General features: G+C 46.4%; 2 protein-coding genes across 2 annotated transcripts; both read left to right on the forward strand.

Annotated features, from left to right (window-relative positions):
• The first annotated feature begins 1,258 nt into the window (after positions 1-1,258).
• Positions 1,259-3,540, forward strand: rpl19 (ribosomal protein L19). Its single transcript, XM_070848554.1, has 6 exons — positions 1,259-1,284; positions 1,647-1,753; positions 2,516-2,638; positions 2,723-2,843; positions 3,128-3,238; positions 3,368-3,540. The coding sequence occupies exons 1-6, from the start codon at positions 1,280-1,282 to the stop codon at positions 3,489-3,491; spliced, it is 591 nt and encodes a 196-aa protein (XP_070704655.1). The 5' UTR covers positions 1,259-1,279; the 3' UTR covers positions 3,492-3,540.
• A 6,148-nt stretch (positions 3,541-9,688) lies between these two features.
• Positions 9,689-16,131, forward strand: LOC139216139 (alpha-2,8-sialyltransferase 8E-like). Its single transcript, XM_070847183.1, has 7 exons — positions 9,689-9,789; positions 10,724-10,798; positions 10,923-10,997; positions 11,956-12,100; positions 14,009-14,121; positions 14,237-14,329; positions 14,407-16,131. The coding sequence occupies exons 1-7, from the start codon at positions 9,689-9,691 to the stop codon at positions 14,882-14,884; spliced, it is 1,080 nt and encodes a 359-aa protein (XP_070703284.1). The 3' UTR covers positions 14,885-16,131.
• Positions 16,132-16,523: the final 392 nt, after the last annotated feature.

Consider the following 16,523-nt stretch of genomic DNA (forward strand, 5'->3'; position numbering starts at 1 on the left):
CAGATTTAGATGATTGGTTTTGGGTGCGACGTCCTGACAGGAGTAATCAGCTGCTGTTTCTGATGAGCTAAACTCTGAGAGACACGAGCAGCTCGCTCACCTGAACCTCCATCCCACTGAGCCTGACGGTGTGCACGTTTCTATCATGGATCAATAAATCAAATGGTGACCTCTGATGTGTGGTTCAACATACATGATGATAAAGGACCAGTCAGCTGTTGTCGAGGCCCATTAATCCCTATTTCATGTTAGCAGCAGCGACTCAAACTGAATCTTCTGATCCTGAAAAAGTTTTTTTTTAACTTTTTAGCAGCTTCATATTTTATATCAGCTTCCCGCCAGACTTGTTACTGTTAACTTTACTCTGTTAATTATTTATTAGGAGACTTTCACACCTTTAAGAGGCTGAATTTCACAGTGAATAACTTCAAGGTTCGATGCTGTGAGGATACTTTTGTACAATAAAACAGGAACTTTTTATTCTGAGTTAAATTCACTGTTTTTTTTTCTGTGCTGTGGAATCGTCTGCGCCAGAAGGACGACTGTGATCTGTTCTGTAAATGGTTTTTCATGCTTTTAGGCTGCAGGAAGTCCTTTACAAACAGACAAAGACCCTCTGGGCACAATCTATTGGAGAAGAAATAGAAACAACAAAGACAGTGCTGCTATGTTTAACCAGGCTAAACACCCAGTAACTTCTCTAAGATGATAAACCTCTGCTCTAATGATTCCACATGGTATTTTATTTATTCCTTTAATTGTGAACTCTATCTGTAGAGATGATTGAAGGTTTTGACAGCTTCACGTCGAGTAATTACTCAAAAAAACTGCTAAAGTGTTAAAGTTTTAAGTTATAATTTGAAATTCTGGTCTTCAGTTTGCAAATTAAAGATTAAAAACACCTCAAATATTCAGAAAAGCGCATAAATTCATGTTTCTGGTCCCATCACCGCCCCCATGTGGTCAACCAGCAGAATGCACTCAAATAGTACCATACCCACAATGCATTGCAAAACACTAGTCAGTACCATTATTTTACGAGGAGGGGTTTCGTTGATTAAACTTTTTAAATAAACTGAAGATAACCTTTATCTGTATCATTTCACATCATGTCACTCTTTAGTTAAGATTTAATCTTATCCCCGCGGGACGTGTTTGCTGTTGCTAATGTCCGCCGAGCTGCGGGCTAACACCGAGCTAACACAGATGGACTCTCCTCTAAAATGGTAGCTCCCGGCACCGTCTCTCCAGCCTTCCTTTTCCTACTGAAGTAGCAGCCATGAGGTAGGATCGCCCTCGATGGCAACACAAAACTCACAATTTAACTATTAAATTGCACATCTGTTAACCTCAAATCACCTCAGAAAGACGTCTGAGTCCCCCCCTCATCGATATGTGATGTTTAAACCTCACCCCCAAACCAAAAACACCCATTTTAACGTGACTTAGTGTGACACGCTGTAGCCGACGGAGAGGCCATGTTGTGGTGAGCTGTTAGCTCTGCTGTTAGCTCTGCTGCTAACAGCTCACCACAAGTCCTCAAAGAGAAGCTCCAGCTCAGTAACGTTACCTCTGTGAAGAAGCCTCTGGTGGCCCGCTTGTTGCCGGGTGTTTAACCGGGTCGTGTGTGTGTGTGTGTCCCGTAGCATGCTCAGGCTCCAGAAGAGGCTGGCCTCCAGCGTCCTGCGCTGCGGGAAGAAGAAGGTCTGGCTGGATCCCAACGAGACCAATGAGATCGCCAACGCTAACTCCCGTAAGTAGATCAGCAAAGTCCTGCAGAGAGAATGGTGGCACTGCCCCTTTAGACCAGCTGTGCATCAGCCAGGAGTGATGCTGTGATTCTTAGTGAATGAGAGGGATCAAACCTGTGATGGACTCCTGCTGGACTCTGCAGCCCTCAGTGTGTTCAGGGCTCTGGGAGTAGGTTCAATCAGATGCAGTAGAAGTTAAAGTCCCCTGATGATGGTAGAAGAAGAAGTTTCAGAGTCCTAAACCCAAGTTAAATAAGTTATATACACACACAGGCTGTAATAACCCCCAAAGAGAAACGAGTACAAACACAAGGTTAAATCACATACAGTGATAACGCTAGCTGTAATATGTGCAGTGACAGTGACACTATAATGCAGTAGATGCACAGGAAGGTGCAGAAATGTCATTAGTGCCTTTAGTAAAGTTGTGGAATGGATCATCGTGTTTGAACGTGTCATCAATCTTTATCTATACAGCACCAGTTCACCAAACTCTGTAATTCAGGAATACAACATGAAGGATTCAAGAGTTCCCACATGAGCAGCATCATATATTATATTAGGAAACAGTGGAGGAAGAACTCCCCTTTAACGGGAAGAACCCTGGAACAGACCCAGGCTCAGGGGGGAGGCTTTCTGTTGGGTGGAGGTTGGACAGAGGGATGGATGGATGGATGGTGTGTGCAGCAGCTGACATAAAGTAAAGCTAAAGAGACATAAAGTGTGAACAGCTGGTTTACTGACTTGGTTCCTTCTGTGTTCAGGCCAGCAGATCCGTAAACTGGTGAAGGATGGTCTTATCATTCGCAAACCCGTTACGGTCCACTCCCGCGCCCGCTGCCGCAAGAACACACTGGCACGCCGCAAGGGAAGACACATGGGAGTGGGTAAGTTCAGAGTGATTAGACGGGCTGATACCTGGGTGGTGGAGGGCGACGTGCCTTCATAATCCCCTTTTTACTCGTTCCCAGGTAAGAGGAAGGGTACAGCCAACGCCCGTATGCCTGAGAAGCTGTCATGGATGCGCCGCATGAGGATCCTGCGTCGTCTGCTGCGTCGCTACAGGGAGTCCAAGAAGATCGACAGGCACATGTAGGTCCAGGACGTCTGCAGCCGCACACACACACACACACACACACACACACACACACACTCTAAAAACTGTCTTAGCTGCTGCTGGAAGTTTCCAGGATTTCTTTTATATGTAAGCTTGTGTTTTTAATGCAGCTGGTTTTCTGACCTGTGAAACCTTCGTTCTGATCATTTCTAGTCGTGCTTTACACTAACCAGACCTAAGAATACATCTGGTGCCTCTGAATTGCTGTTTGTGTATTCTGGTATTGTTTTAATGCCCCCCTCCCTTGCTTGTCTCGTAGGTACCACAGCCTCTACCTGAGGGCCAAGGGTAATGTGTTCAAGAATAAGCGCATCCTTATGGAGCACATTCACAAGCTGAAGGCAGACAAGGCTCGCAAGAAGCTCCTGGCGTAAGTTCCCACCCAGAATTCAGCTGTGGTTTGTTCAGAGGCTGCAACGAACAGTCACACCCGGGCAACAGTGTGTTCTTTAAAAAGGTTTTCTGTCAGTCGATATTAAAGACGTGTTTCTCCCGACAGCGACCAGGCCGAGGCTCGTCGCTCCAAGACGAAGGAGGCCCGCAAGCGCAGAGAGGAGCGCCTCCAGGCCAAGAAGGAGGAGATCATCAAGACCTTGTCCAAGGAGGAGGAGACCAAGAAGTAGTCTGGCTCTGTCAATCCTGCCTGGCAATAAAAAAGTGTACATAAAGACACAGATGGTCTCCTCTTTGTCTCCCCATGACGCCTTTTTTAGTTTATATTCCACTGGCTCTGTTCAATTCATTGTCCTTAGCAAATATGTTAGAATACATAATTAACTTCTCGGTAAATTGAAGTTTTAGTGCTCATTTATTCTAAGTAGGAGATGTTTGTATGGAGCAGTATAAAAGTGTCTTCAGCCCTGCAGGGTTTACACACTTCTAACTCACCTGATTCAGACGTGTGTTTGCCCTCAGAGACCTGATGACACGCTCATCATCAGAATCAGGTGTGTTGGAGCAGGAACCCTCTAAAACCTGCAGGCCTGATGTGAAGTCCTGGTTAATGTTGAGCTTTAATCTCCTGGTTCACTCTTCGCTCTGCTGACTGACAGAGCTGCAGAGTGAAGCTGATGATTCTGTGTTCATCACTGTCACATGATCACTGTGACGTCACGCTGTCATGTGATAAATGGTGAAGTTACTGATAAAAGCTGCTTTAATTACCAACTAATCTGAAGACAACTAAGATTTCTCCACATCAGACCTTCAGTGGAGAGTGGTAATAAACACAGGCGCATGTAGAAGTATCTGACAGGCTCACAGGGTCAGCTGGTGGAGAAGGCCAACACACAGTTAAAGGGTGATTTAATTATTAAAACAGCCGCTCAGGACCGTGACTCCTCAGCGGGGAGAAGTCCCATCTGGCTGCAAAGCCACGAGGGAAAATAAACCATGTCTGAGTGAACATGGAGTCCAAGGAAGAGCACGCAGTTACAACTCAGCACTGACATGAAAGCAAAAAAAAAAAAAGCCAGTAAGTGAACCTTGAGTTGGGATTGGAGACAGGAAGATGGCCGTGCTGTCAAAGAGCAAAGAGAAAACTAATAAATGATGGCTCTGTGCTGCTGGTTGTGTAATTTGTGATATTAAACTCAGTTTGAACCCCCCCACGGCCGCCCTAACATGTTTAGTCTGGTGTGTCAGTGAAGAAGTTTCCTATCGGACTGGTCTCAGGCCAGTTAAGATGAATTATGTTTCCTGCTACTATTGAGTTTGTTCCTGTGATGAGCTCCAGTGGCTCAGACTGATCCCAGCGGCCCTCTGCTGCACTTTCTTATTTCAAATGTTCAGGCTGTAAATTGAGTGGAGATGAAGCAGACACGCTGCAGCGCTTCAGCTTTTCATCCTAAAGGTTTGTCGCCCTCTAGTGGCTGGAGCTGCTTTCCAAATGTCCACAAGCTGATTTCTAAAAACGTCTGAAAGCCTGTGGTGTTAGAAAGCTGAGACAGAGTCCAACATCTGCTCAGAGCAGCTCCGGAGGTCACTTTGACTGATTGAATTTCACAGCAGCTTTGTGTTCTTGGACCAGATTTCCAAATGGTTTCACTCTCGTTACATAAAATAAAAGTCAGTGCATTTTCTTAGCTGGTTCGTAAATGTGACCTTCAGACTCTGTGAAAGGTTCCCTGCTCCTCTTCGTGCTGGATTGAATGTTGCCGACAGCAGCTGAACTTGATTTCATCGTCATCCACAGTTTGTGAGGAAATAAGTGAGTGCAGCTGCAGGAAATGAAGGAAAACATCGTGAGACGCCTCAAAGTGATGAAAACCCTGAAAACAAGCCATGAATTAATATATGTGTTTATTGGTTCATTTCATTTCACACAATCACCGACACTCAGGCTGCTCCAGGCTCAGTTGTGATGTGTTTGCACCCATGGGTCTCTCACGTCCGTTACATCCACGGCAGGGTGTGTAAATCATGCATGAGGCCCTCGTTTGTCGGCTGTGTGTGTTGGTGGTCTGAGTGCTTATGAGACGCGCAGGCACGAGGCCTCGCGCTAAGCAGCCGTGGAATGCACCGGGATCAGCTGTTCCCGAACCACATGACCCAATCACTGCCCCCCCCAGGTCCACGTCCTCCATCACACCTCCCCTGAAGCCACAGCCGACTGCGGGGCCCACAGCTCACGAGCACGTCTCCTCAACCCACCAGAGGAGCTCGGGCTGAGGAGGTGAATGTAGAACCACTTCTTCTCCACCTGAAGCCAGAGGTGACATCTAGTTTGTCTCAACAACAATCCAACACTCAAAGACATTTCTGGAATCTTTCCTTAAAACAGTGGGTGATTCATCTACAGCACATGGACTGACTGAGTGAGAGGACCTGAAGAGGGGGGGGCCGTCTCTTTCGCACAGGTTTCCGCACACTCAGAGCAGACCTTCGTGTGTGTCTGATAAAGTGTACGCTCAGCAATCACAGGGATTCACTGCATCGATCTGAGTGTGCAGAAACCTTCTGCATCATTTTCACGCTTCCAGACACCATTCTTTACTCCTTTATAGCACCAATATTCAGTACAAAGGTTGTAGGTCAGCAGGACAGACCAAACTCTTTAATTCAGAGGAACCCAACAACTTAACAGTTCTAAATCCAGGACGTTAATGCTGCGGTCTCACTGAATGAGAGGCACCGTTGATGTACGTGTGATTACAAGCTGTTGCTGTTAAATGTGCTTTATAAATAAAGTTGGATTTGATTGGGGGTGGTCATAGCGCTGAGTTTTAGTTTCCTCCTGCCCCTGTTGTATTTTTTCCCTTTTGGTTTGCGTCATTAATACTTTGGTTATCTTGGGGAAACAAAGTCACCTGATGATCTATTTCCAGACTTGAGTTATTTTTATGCCTCAACTTCTCACCAGCTCAGAAACACCCACACGTACACTTTACATCCTCTCATCCACACACAGTCACACTGATACCGAGCCAGAGGGAGCAAAATAATGTGTTTCCCAAACAGTTCGTAGCGTCTGACGGCGTCTGTCTCGCTCCACTTTATGGCAGGGTGAGAGGAAGCGTAAGCTCAGTCTGTTCCATTGTTATTAGCAGCATACCTGCCCCCTATTTTGCAACCCCCATAAACCAACACAAAGCCTGGCAGGAAGCTCGCGGAGCTTACGGGGGATCCCCATCCTTTAGAGAGGCTGAGCAGCGCTGGAGGCGAGCCTGCCCCACATCCTGCCCCTGTGAGGTTACCCAGCCTGCAGCCTGCAGAGGGGAGGCAGAGCAGCCACTGACTGGGTGCTGTTTGGGTGACTATGAGACCTTTGTCCTCCTGTCTGCCTTTTCATGATGTCACATGGGCTCTTTAGAGCAAGTATTTTGTTCCCCCATCTGCTCTTCATCCGCTCTTCCTCCATTTTCTCATGCCACGCTGATGCACTCACACTCACTCACACACACACACATGCTTGGAGCTAAACATGTTTGTTGGGATAAACAAACACGGGGGCCAAAGCTGTTTCACCGCTTCACACACTTTGTTCCCGTATTGTGGAGCACATAGACTTCCACTGAATTCTAGCATGAAGACATCTGAGTGAACGGCAGAACTTTCCCCTCCTCTGAGTGACGGATTAATCACAAAAGGTTTGCAGCTCCTAATCACACAATCATCCATCAGTGAGATGATAATTCCAGCATGTTTCATCTGTGCTGAGTGAAAAAGACCAAAGGCTTCCTACAGGCTCACCGGAGCTGCACAGTGCTGAGACATCTCCAGCGTTACAAGATTACCACTGTCATCTTGAAAAATCCCTTCTTTGGCTTTAATGCGGTTAAATAGACTATAAAGTCTTCGGAGGGAAATGGCATGTAATAATGCAATAAGCTAATGAGCGACTGTTGTGCACGGGAGGCAGCAGGAAGGCCTGATGAAGGGAACTCAGTGTGGATGTTTGTATTCACAGACCACCGGAGGAGCAGGGCGTTTGCTGCTGTCAGTGATAAACTACGAGCACCAGCAGCGGCTCCGGTCTTCCTGCTCACTGCTTTGTTATCGTCATGGAGTTTCCATGCTGGCGAAAAGCATTTTTCCCCCACATTTCTCTCCACATTCCTGCTAGTGTCTCATGATGCATGAAAGGTTTTTCTCCCAGAGGCCCTCAGTGCTGACTTTGTTATCTCTCGTGTGACCGGGATACATCCAAGGAAATGCTACAGGATTCAGGTTATCTTGAATATGCAAAACCCAGATTCAAAACCTTTTTTTATAGTTTAACAAACGAGACCTGTAGCACATATCAGGCCTCAGTTCATCAAGTCAAGGCACCATTTCAAGATAAGACTTTTTATTTACATGTTACAGCAGGCAACAGAGGCCGGGGCATGATAGGCATACATAGAAAAAATAAAAATAAGCAATAGTAGGAAAGCAGGATAAAAAAACAATATTAATAACATTCATTATTATTGACACTATGTACCCCTTTAAAACAAGAGGACATTACTACAAAAAGAAAAATACAGTAATATGAGTAAAGTGAGCTGAAGAATAAATAAATAAATGATTATTGCACATTCACATCAGCCAGAGATGCTGCTGTTAAAGAGTCTGATGGCTGATGGAGGGAAAGACCTGCGGTAGTGTTCCTTCTTCCTTCTGCACGTCCATGATGGATTTCAGTTTCAGAATGTGTGTTTGAGGTAAAACGCAGGTTAAGTGAAGCTTTTACTTTGCTCAACAATCCTCTGTCCCTGTTAGTCGTCTTAACCTGACTGTATTAGTTGCACAGCCTCTTTACTGAGTATGTCCCAGTCTTCTGTGTGGTCACAGCAAAGCAGCCTCAAACAACCCCGTCAGGTTTTCTGCACACCCTGACGTCTGCCAAAACACAAACTTTCCAAGAGCTCTTTTGTTTTGGATTCTGTGTGTGTGGGGCGGCGTGGTTGCTGTGGCACAGTTCAGCTTACTCAGCATGTAGTTACGAGGAATAATTGCTTCATAGCAAGTGAGGCTTCCACTGAAAACTCAAATCAGGAGGGATGAATGCAGGAGGGCTGGGTGTGGCATCGGGGTGTTCATTGTGAAATGCATACTGTACTTCCCATAATCCTCCTTTAGCTTTGCATCCCTCCCCTCAAACAGCGGGCAAACCAGATCTCCCAAATGGACGCCAAACAGCAGATGAGTTATGGCTCCTCTGGGCATCGACTCCCCTCCTCTCTGTCTGGCTCCCTCTCTCTCTCTCTCTCTCTCTCTCTCTGCTTCTCTCATTTGCGCCGGCTGTTTCGTCAGTCAGTTACCCCATTGATTCAGCCATGTTTAAAGCAGGTTCCCATCTCAGCTGAGAGGAGACTCTCCTTCCTCTGCCCCGACCCCCCAACTGCCCCCCCTCAAAGCTCTCAAACTGAGATACGCTCACTCTTATTGTAAGAGGATATGAGTCAATACAGCTGGCAAAGTTTGACATTGGAATAAAGGAAGCTTGTATGTGTGGGAGTTGGAGGGGTGTTAGGGGTGTCACTCTGATTGGATGGGAAGCCTCTGCCCCCCCCCCCAACCCCTGCTCTGCCCCTCATTGGTTTTGAACATGTTTCCTCTCACACACACACACACCAGTCAAGAGGCAATCTGCGGGCTAATTCAGTACTGGGCACTCATGTTACTGCCTCCTTTAGTGCAAAGGGGAGAGGGGCTTAAGGGGTGTGGGCGGAGGATGGCTGGGGGAGGGAGGGGAAAGCAGAGAGGGAAGGCTGGGGCTCCGGGGTGGGGGCGGAGAACAGAAGGAGCTCTGGCTTTGGGACTACGGTGAAAAGTAGGATTGTGAGTTTGTCTGTGTGAACACATGAGAAAACGAGGGAGAGGCAAAGGAAAAGAGATGGGTGGACCAGAGAGACATGACAAGGACTGAAATAGAGTGTGGAGCGAGAAAAGATCGTGTTTGTCTCAGCCGACACAAACAGGAAGGGAGGAGAGACAAAGTAGAGGTGCACAGGACATAGAGGACTTGTCTGAACGAGAGGCAGAAAAAAAAACCCCACCGGTTACTGGGTGAGGAGGCGTGCTCTAACTCACACAGGCAGGGAGAGAAACCCTGAGTCAAACCAGACAGACAGACAGGAAGAGGGTGAGGAGGAAGAGAGGGGGGTGAGTTAAAAGAGAACACAAAAGAGAGCAGAGAGGCAAAAGATTAACACTCCTGAGAGCGAGAGAGGGTGTGAGATTCAGCGGGGGAGGACGAGCTGAGGAGAGGGGAAGGCATCTGAAAACAGAGGGAAGGTGACAGACAGCAGATAACGGGTGAGTGTTGGACAAGGACAGGGAGGGGGAGACAGAAGGTGAGGGGGCCAGTGGGTGAGGTTAGCAGGAGGGGAGAGGTATGAGGGGACAGCTCCTGAAGACACTCATCTCTCTGATGATCACCCTCCTCTGTGTGGGGAGCCTGCTGACCAGTCTGAGCTGGTACAAGCTCAACAGCAAGTAAGTGTGCAACTAGCTCACACACACTCACACACACACACTCACACACACACACACACACACACACACACACACACACACACACACACACACACACACACACTTTAACAATGGAGACTCTAATGGTGTTAAAACGATGGCACGTTGCTAAGTTTCTATGTGAGTGTTTTCACAAACAGCTGTGGCAGAATCCAGAGATATGAGAGGCTGTTTCAGCTCAGCAGGAGCAAACACACGTGTAGTGAAGTGATGTTCACTGGGATACTCTGACATGTAATAACAGGCTGTCGTAGGTTGTGAGCTTCGTGGTCTTTACAGGTGCACACACCGTCACACTGGCAGTCACACCTTGTAATATAAGCCTCCAACTGGACTCCATCAGAGTTTCTTTTTTTAAATACTTTTCAGGAACATAAAAACAGGAAGAGACGAAGATACAAACAACTGTGAAAGCAACACACACACACACACACACACACACACACACAGCAGAGCACAGTCGTTACAACATAGAGACATTAACAGTCTCCTGCTGACATGCTAAGTAGCAAAGGTCTCCTGTTGAGAGAGCTGCACACTGGTTGTTCATTCATGGTGCGTGGAGCTGCTCTGCCCCACACCAGTCCCTGAATGCAAAACTTAGTATGATAACTCTGTTTGCTGAAGTGATTCTTAAAATTAGAAAGAGCTGCGTGTTGAGCCACATGTTTTTTTTTGTTGTTGCATAAAACATGAACTAAAGCTGACTTAATCGAGGTGGCTTCCCGTGATGAATATGTGCATGGAAACAAAGACAGCAGATTTAGAACAGGATTTTCTTCTTAGCTGACACAAACAACTAAATATGAAGCCAAGAAAAATGGGGGGCACAGAGCCTATTAGATTAACTGTTAACTGGTTTCTTTTTTTTTTTCCTCTGTTGTTCCCTCAACAGCAATGTGGAACCTCACAGACCACCTCCTCAAAAGAAAAGTGCCCCCCAGCCCTCTGACCTCTGTAAAGGCTGCAGGTGAGAGCAAACGCCAGCGCTGCTTCCTCTTAAGTGACTTTTTTGTTTACGCCTTCGTCAGGTTTAGTCACGTCAGCGCTACAGAGACTACCTACCTGACTCTGTGTGTGTGTGTGTGTCACAGGGAAGTCATCGACAAAGTACTAACACGTTACTCTCAAACCTGGAAGAAGCAGGAGGACAATTACCAAAAATTCAGGTGAAAAGTTTTTATTTTTAATGTTTAGAACAAGAAAACAAGAACAAACTATAGATAAAGGTCATTGTGCACGCACAGACTCGCTGTATCTCCAGGGTCCATAGCTGCTGTGATTCTCAAACATTACATTAAGCCATGCTCAAAGTATTCAACCCCCACCACAAATTCAACTCAAAATGCCACTTTTAACGACGACTGCGGCCTCAAAATCATTCAACCCCATGAATAGAAACACTCATAAGAGACTCATTTGCAAATCAGGTGTTGCAACTAATCAAGGGCCTCATTGGTTGATCAGGTGTGTTTGATCAGAAAAAGATACCAGAGTGTCCGTCACAGCCGCCTGCCTTGAATCCCACTGAAAATCTCTGGTGGGATTTGAAGAAGGCGGCTGCAGCACACTAACCAAAGAATATCAGAGAGATGGAGGCTGTTGAGGAATGGGATAGGATTCCTCAGGAACGCTGTCAGAACCTGGTGTCTGGCTGTGCATCATGTTTACAGCAGGTCAGAACAGTTAAAGGCTTTACTAAGTACTGAAGATGAATAACTTTGGGACTGCAGTAGTCATTAAAAGTGAGATTTTCTTTGAATTTGGAGAAACCATGTGTAACACTAGTTGTGCTGAGCTATTTGAATTGTTCATGTTTGAGTTGCTCATTGAACACGGTTGGTAAAATCTGCCAACAAAGGTTTGACAAAAAACAAAATCTGTACAGGATGTGGTTCCTTTTCGAGCAAGTAAAGACGTGGAAGGAGAAGTAGAAATGTGTATCAAGGCTGACGACATGGTCTAAATATAACACATCTTGAGGTCATGTGGGTTAGGGTAAAACAGTCTGAAGGACAGAAGACTGCTGTCACTCACCAGGATCTTTTTATAGAATTAAAATCTTTTGTATAAAAAATAGTTTTCTTTATAGTTACAAAGCTTTCTGATGGTCTTGTGGCTTCCCAGATCTCAGCTGAGTGGAAAGTGCCATGGATTTGACAAGGCCATCATCACCCAGGCCAACACTCCAGTGGGGTCAAAGGTTGTGTACGATGGAGAAAAAAAGAGGAGCCTTCAGGTGTCCCCGGAGATTTTCAGCACCTTTGCAAAGGTGTGTTGTTCGTCAGTCATGAATATCACCACCACTTGTTGTCTTCATTGTTCCTCAAATGCTTTGCTCCTGCATGTTCATCCAAAACTTATTTGTCTGCTCACATGTTGGCTCTTTGACACATCCGGCTACACAGCGTGGTTTATTTTTGGTAAGGGGCTCACAGACTAGACTAGAGACGTCCTGAGCTGGAGTCAGCCTGTGCTGCTACACATTAACGCACTTTAAGTAACGGCAGTGTCTTTACACATGAAATGACCATCAGATTTAAGTCTATAATTCCATGATAGATCCTCTAGATTTCAAGAATATTATGGAAATAAATATAAATTTGAAAAATGCCATGAGGCATTAAAATTGGAACTGGGGATAATGTGATGTCGTATTGTGGACCCCCCCCACCAAAGGGACTTTCAGCAGGGTTGGGTTTATTGTAAGTCATGTGAAAGGAAAGGCAAGGTCCTTGGCATGCGGACCCTGGGCATCGCAGACTGGTTTGGCACCTGGAATGTCTCTCTGGCCGAGAGGAAGAAGAAGTTGGGTGGTACCAACTAGATAGGGTTGGACTCGCCTCTATGGGCAGCGCCGGTTCTGGAACCAAATTCCTGGAGTTGGGCTGGACTCTTTGCTTTTCCAGAGTCGCATTTTCAGAGTTCTGAGTGGGCCATGTTCAAAGCCTCTACTGTAGAGGAGGTTGGTAGGTGCTGCAGTCAGAAGGCAGTAGGTACCAGTTGTGGCGGCAACCTAAGAGTCCGCTGGTGGACACCTGCCAGAGGACGGAGGTCTTTTGGGCTTGGTTGGCCCAGGGCTCTGGCAGTCAAACAAAAAAACCCTGTTTGGGAGGAGTTCAGGGAGGCTATGGAGAACTTTCAGTGGGCCTTAAGGAAGTTCAGGCCAATCATTTGGCAGAGCATGATGCCAAAGCAAGCCTTGGCCCAGGCTGTGTTCAGAGGGGAGGAGAACTGCTGACCTGAGCTGGGGATATCGTCAGGCGGTCAAAAGAACACTTGAACCTCACCAACATGTCCATGGGGGAGGCAGGTTCTGCAGCTTCACCTATATCTCTGGCAGAGGTCTCCAAGTTAGCTAAGAAGCTCCTAGAATGCAAGGTACCAGGTGTGAATGACAGTCGCCTTGAGATGCTTAAGGCTCTGGACATTGCTGGACATCTCTTCAGTGTTGTGTGAAGAGATGTACCTGCAGTGGCAGAACCATTTGCCCATCCAGGCTATATGTGTTTTGTTGACTTGGAGAAGGCTTACAGCCGTGTCAGTCAGGGAATCCTGTGTGGGGGAACTGCACGAGTATGGACTGTTACTAAGAGCCATCCGGTCTCTGTATAATTGAAGTCAGAGCTTCAATGGCCACATTCTTGGCACAAAGTCAAACACATTCTCAGAGGCTGTCGGACTCCACCAAGGCTGTCCGTTGTTGTTTTGATTGATTCTGTTTGTGATATTCATGGACAGGATCTCAAGCAAGGTGAGCAGACTGTCCAATTGGGTCTTGCAGATGATAGGGTCCTGTTGGTTTCTGCAGAGTGTCAGGATGAGAGTCGGTACCTCCAAGTCTGAGACCATCTTCCAGAAAAGGTGGATTGGTCCCTCCAGATTGGGAATGAGTTGCTGTCCCAAGCGGAGGAGTTCAAGTATCTTGGGGTCTTGTTAATGAGTGAGGGTAAAATGGCATGAGAGACGGTGAAGGACAGACAGATTGTGGGTGTGTTGTCCGCAGTGATGAGGGCTCTGCACCGGACCATTGTGGCAAAGAGGAAGCAGAACCACAGGGGAAAGCTCTCTATTGATAGGCCATAGATCTCCCTTAGTATGTCTCTTAGTCACAAACAGTACATTATCATCAGTATAAATGTTGTTTCATAATGCATTTCTCTGATGGTGTTGATTCCAGGAGCATCCGTTCCCAAATAAAACATGGGAGACGTGTGCTGTTGTTGGGAACGGAGGGATTCTGTCTGACAGCGGCTGTGGAAAGATGATCGATTCAGCTCAGTTTGTCATCAGGTGAGGAAGGTGTCCAGTGTAGTGGACCGAGAGGCTGATGACGACATTAACCAACAGGATGAAACTCACCTCTGTAGAACTTCAACATGTTGATCTCTGTGTCTTCATTGTTCAGGTGCAACCTTCCTCCTTTGGAGAACGGCTATGAGGAACATGTGGGCGTGAAGACTGGCCTTGTGACAGCAAACCCAAGCATCCTTCTAGAAAAGTGAGCAGGAGGATGAATCTCACTGCACTGTCACCTTAAAATGTTCCTTCAACTTCACATCTTCTGTTTATCTTCAGGTTTGGGGCTCTAATGGGGCGTCGGCGTCCATTTGTGGAGAGTCTGCGAATCTACAGCAACTCCCTGCTGCTCCTTCCTGCCTTCTCCTTTGGCCACAACACTCCTGTGTCCCTGCGGGCCGCCTACACCATTGAGGATTTTGAAAGCCCCATCCGGCCCGTCTTCTTCAACCCAGAGTACCTCCAGAGTCTGGCCCTCTTCTGGCGTTCCCAAGGCCTTCGAGCACCGCGGCTCAGCAGCGGCATAATCATGGCTAGCCTGGCACTGGAACTCTGTGATGATGTGCATCTGTACGGGTTCTGGCCCTTCAGTAATCACCCACATGGACTCCATACCCTGACTAACCACTACTATGATGACAGGCAAACTAAAGTGAAATTCCACGCCATGCCGGCTGAGTTTGACCTCTTGTTGCGGCTGCACAGTCAGGGGGTGCTCAGGCTTCACCTGGGAGATTGTCAGCCAGGTAAAAAGTAGTTCCCAGACCCAGGAGCAGCTGAGAGGAGCAAAGTGCCTTCTTTGTGGCCACAGGATGAAGCAGTCACTCATGAAGACTTTCTTTCACTTTTAAATGAATGGACAGATTACTTATCTGATGACACAGATTGTCCCAGTAAGGATGCTGCTTGTATGTGCAGTGAATGCTGAGTTGGCCCATCAGCAGCAGAGACATTTGCACTGAAATCAAACTGCAACAATCATAAGACTGTGACCATTCTGTAAACAGTCTTATAGTTGATCTAAAACTGTATTTATTACCACAAATGTTCCAGCTGGAGTCTGGCATGATCATTTTGATTTAAATGGGAATCCTTTGTGAGGCCTTCGTTCAGGTCTACATCATAGTGCCTTACGTTAACCAGTTACAGTTACTAGTTAAATAACTGACCATGGGAGTTTGGATCAAGCTGAATGTATTTTGGAAAAAATCAAATACCTCCTTTACATGAAGACTGTCTGGCTAAAACACAAGGAGAACAGCAGCACACTGAATGAGAAGAAGCCTTTGAGATTTTTGTTAAAAAGCATGACACACATTTAACCACTAATATCCTGGGTTGTTGAGGGGAAATATATGGTACTCACACTCATCTGATGTGTGTTTATCAGACCCTCGTGCCCGTTGCACATGATGATTTCTGCTCTCTCACATCACGTCACTGATGCTGGATTTGATACAGACATGAGGTAAGCCTCAGATCTCAGAGTGGCTGCAGCCGCCGTGCCCCAGACGACTACAAACCGTCATGGCTGCCCTCTGTAGGCTGCAGTCATCAGAAGATCAGATGAGGCTCGCAGCCAATGACTAAACAGAGACAGCAGAGAAAGAAACCCCAGTGAACAAAGGTTGCTGTGGTGAGCCTGTGTGGCAGCGTGCTACCGCTGGTCACCACAGTGACCACAAAGGGATAGGTACCGTCACTAAGTGGCAACACATGCACATTGGCACAATATTAGTTTGGAAACAAGTAATTTTGAAGTTCATGTAATGTTGAATCAATGCAAATTTAAATGACTTCAGTGTAAGGTGATGTAATGATTGTGAACTGTGCACTTTGGGTGAAACTTGTACCTTTTGGATAAGCTTTCTTGAGTAACATTTGCATCAAGACTTGGGTGCATCTTGTGCAACAGGGAGAACGGCTGTCATGATGATATTTATAAAGTCTTAACGGTGATTTTTGTCAGCCAGAGAAATAAAGTCCACGCTGTAGATGACCAAACGAGTGAGCCAATTTTAGGATCATGTTGATGTTTATGATTTAGTTTTTTAGTGAACTGCAAGAGGTGAGAGGGAAAATGAAGTCAAAGTGAATCAGTGAATAAATATTTATTAGAAGGAAATGATTTGTATGTCATCAGTGGCTGAAGGGGAGCTGAAGGGTCTAAGCAGGAGAAAACCTTTTCCCAGACTTCTCAGTTTGCTTGACCTCATGTGTTTGAGCCCAAAACCTGCCAAGATTTGTCATTAGCAGTTCTTCTTACAAAAAGCACACTTGGCCAGTTTTGGGGCACAGTTTGTGCTCAGTGTTCATTTCATTGCTGGAGCACAATATGATCCAGTGATTGCAAAGCTTTTACATGCATTCTTGTCTCGATTCTTTTTTGTTACACC

The sequence above is a fragment of the Pempheris klunzingeri genome, chromosome 17 (genome assembly GCF_042242105.1).
Source record: "Pempheris klunzingeri isolate RE-2024b chromosome 17, fPemKlu1.hap1, whole genome shotgun sequence".
Taxonomy (NCBI): Eukaryota; Metazoa; Chordata; class Actinopteri; order Acropomatiformes; family Pempheridae; genus Pempheris; species Pempheris klunzingeri.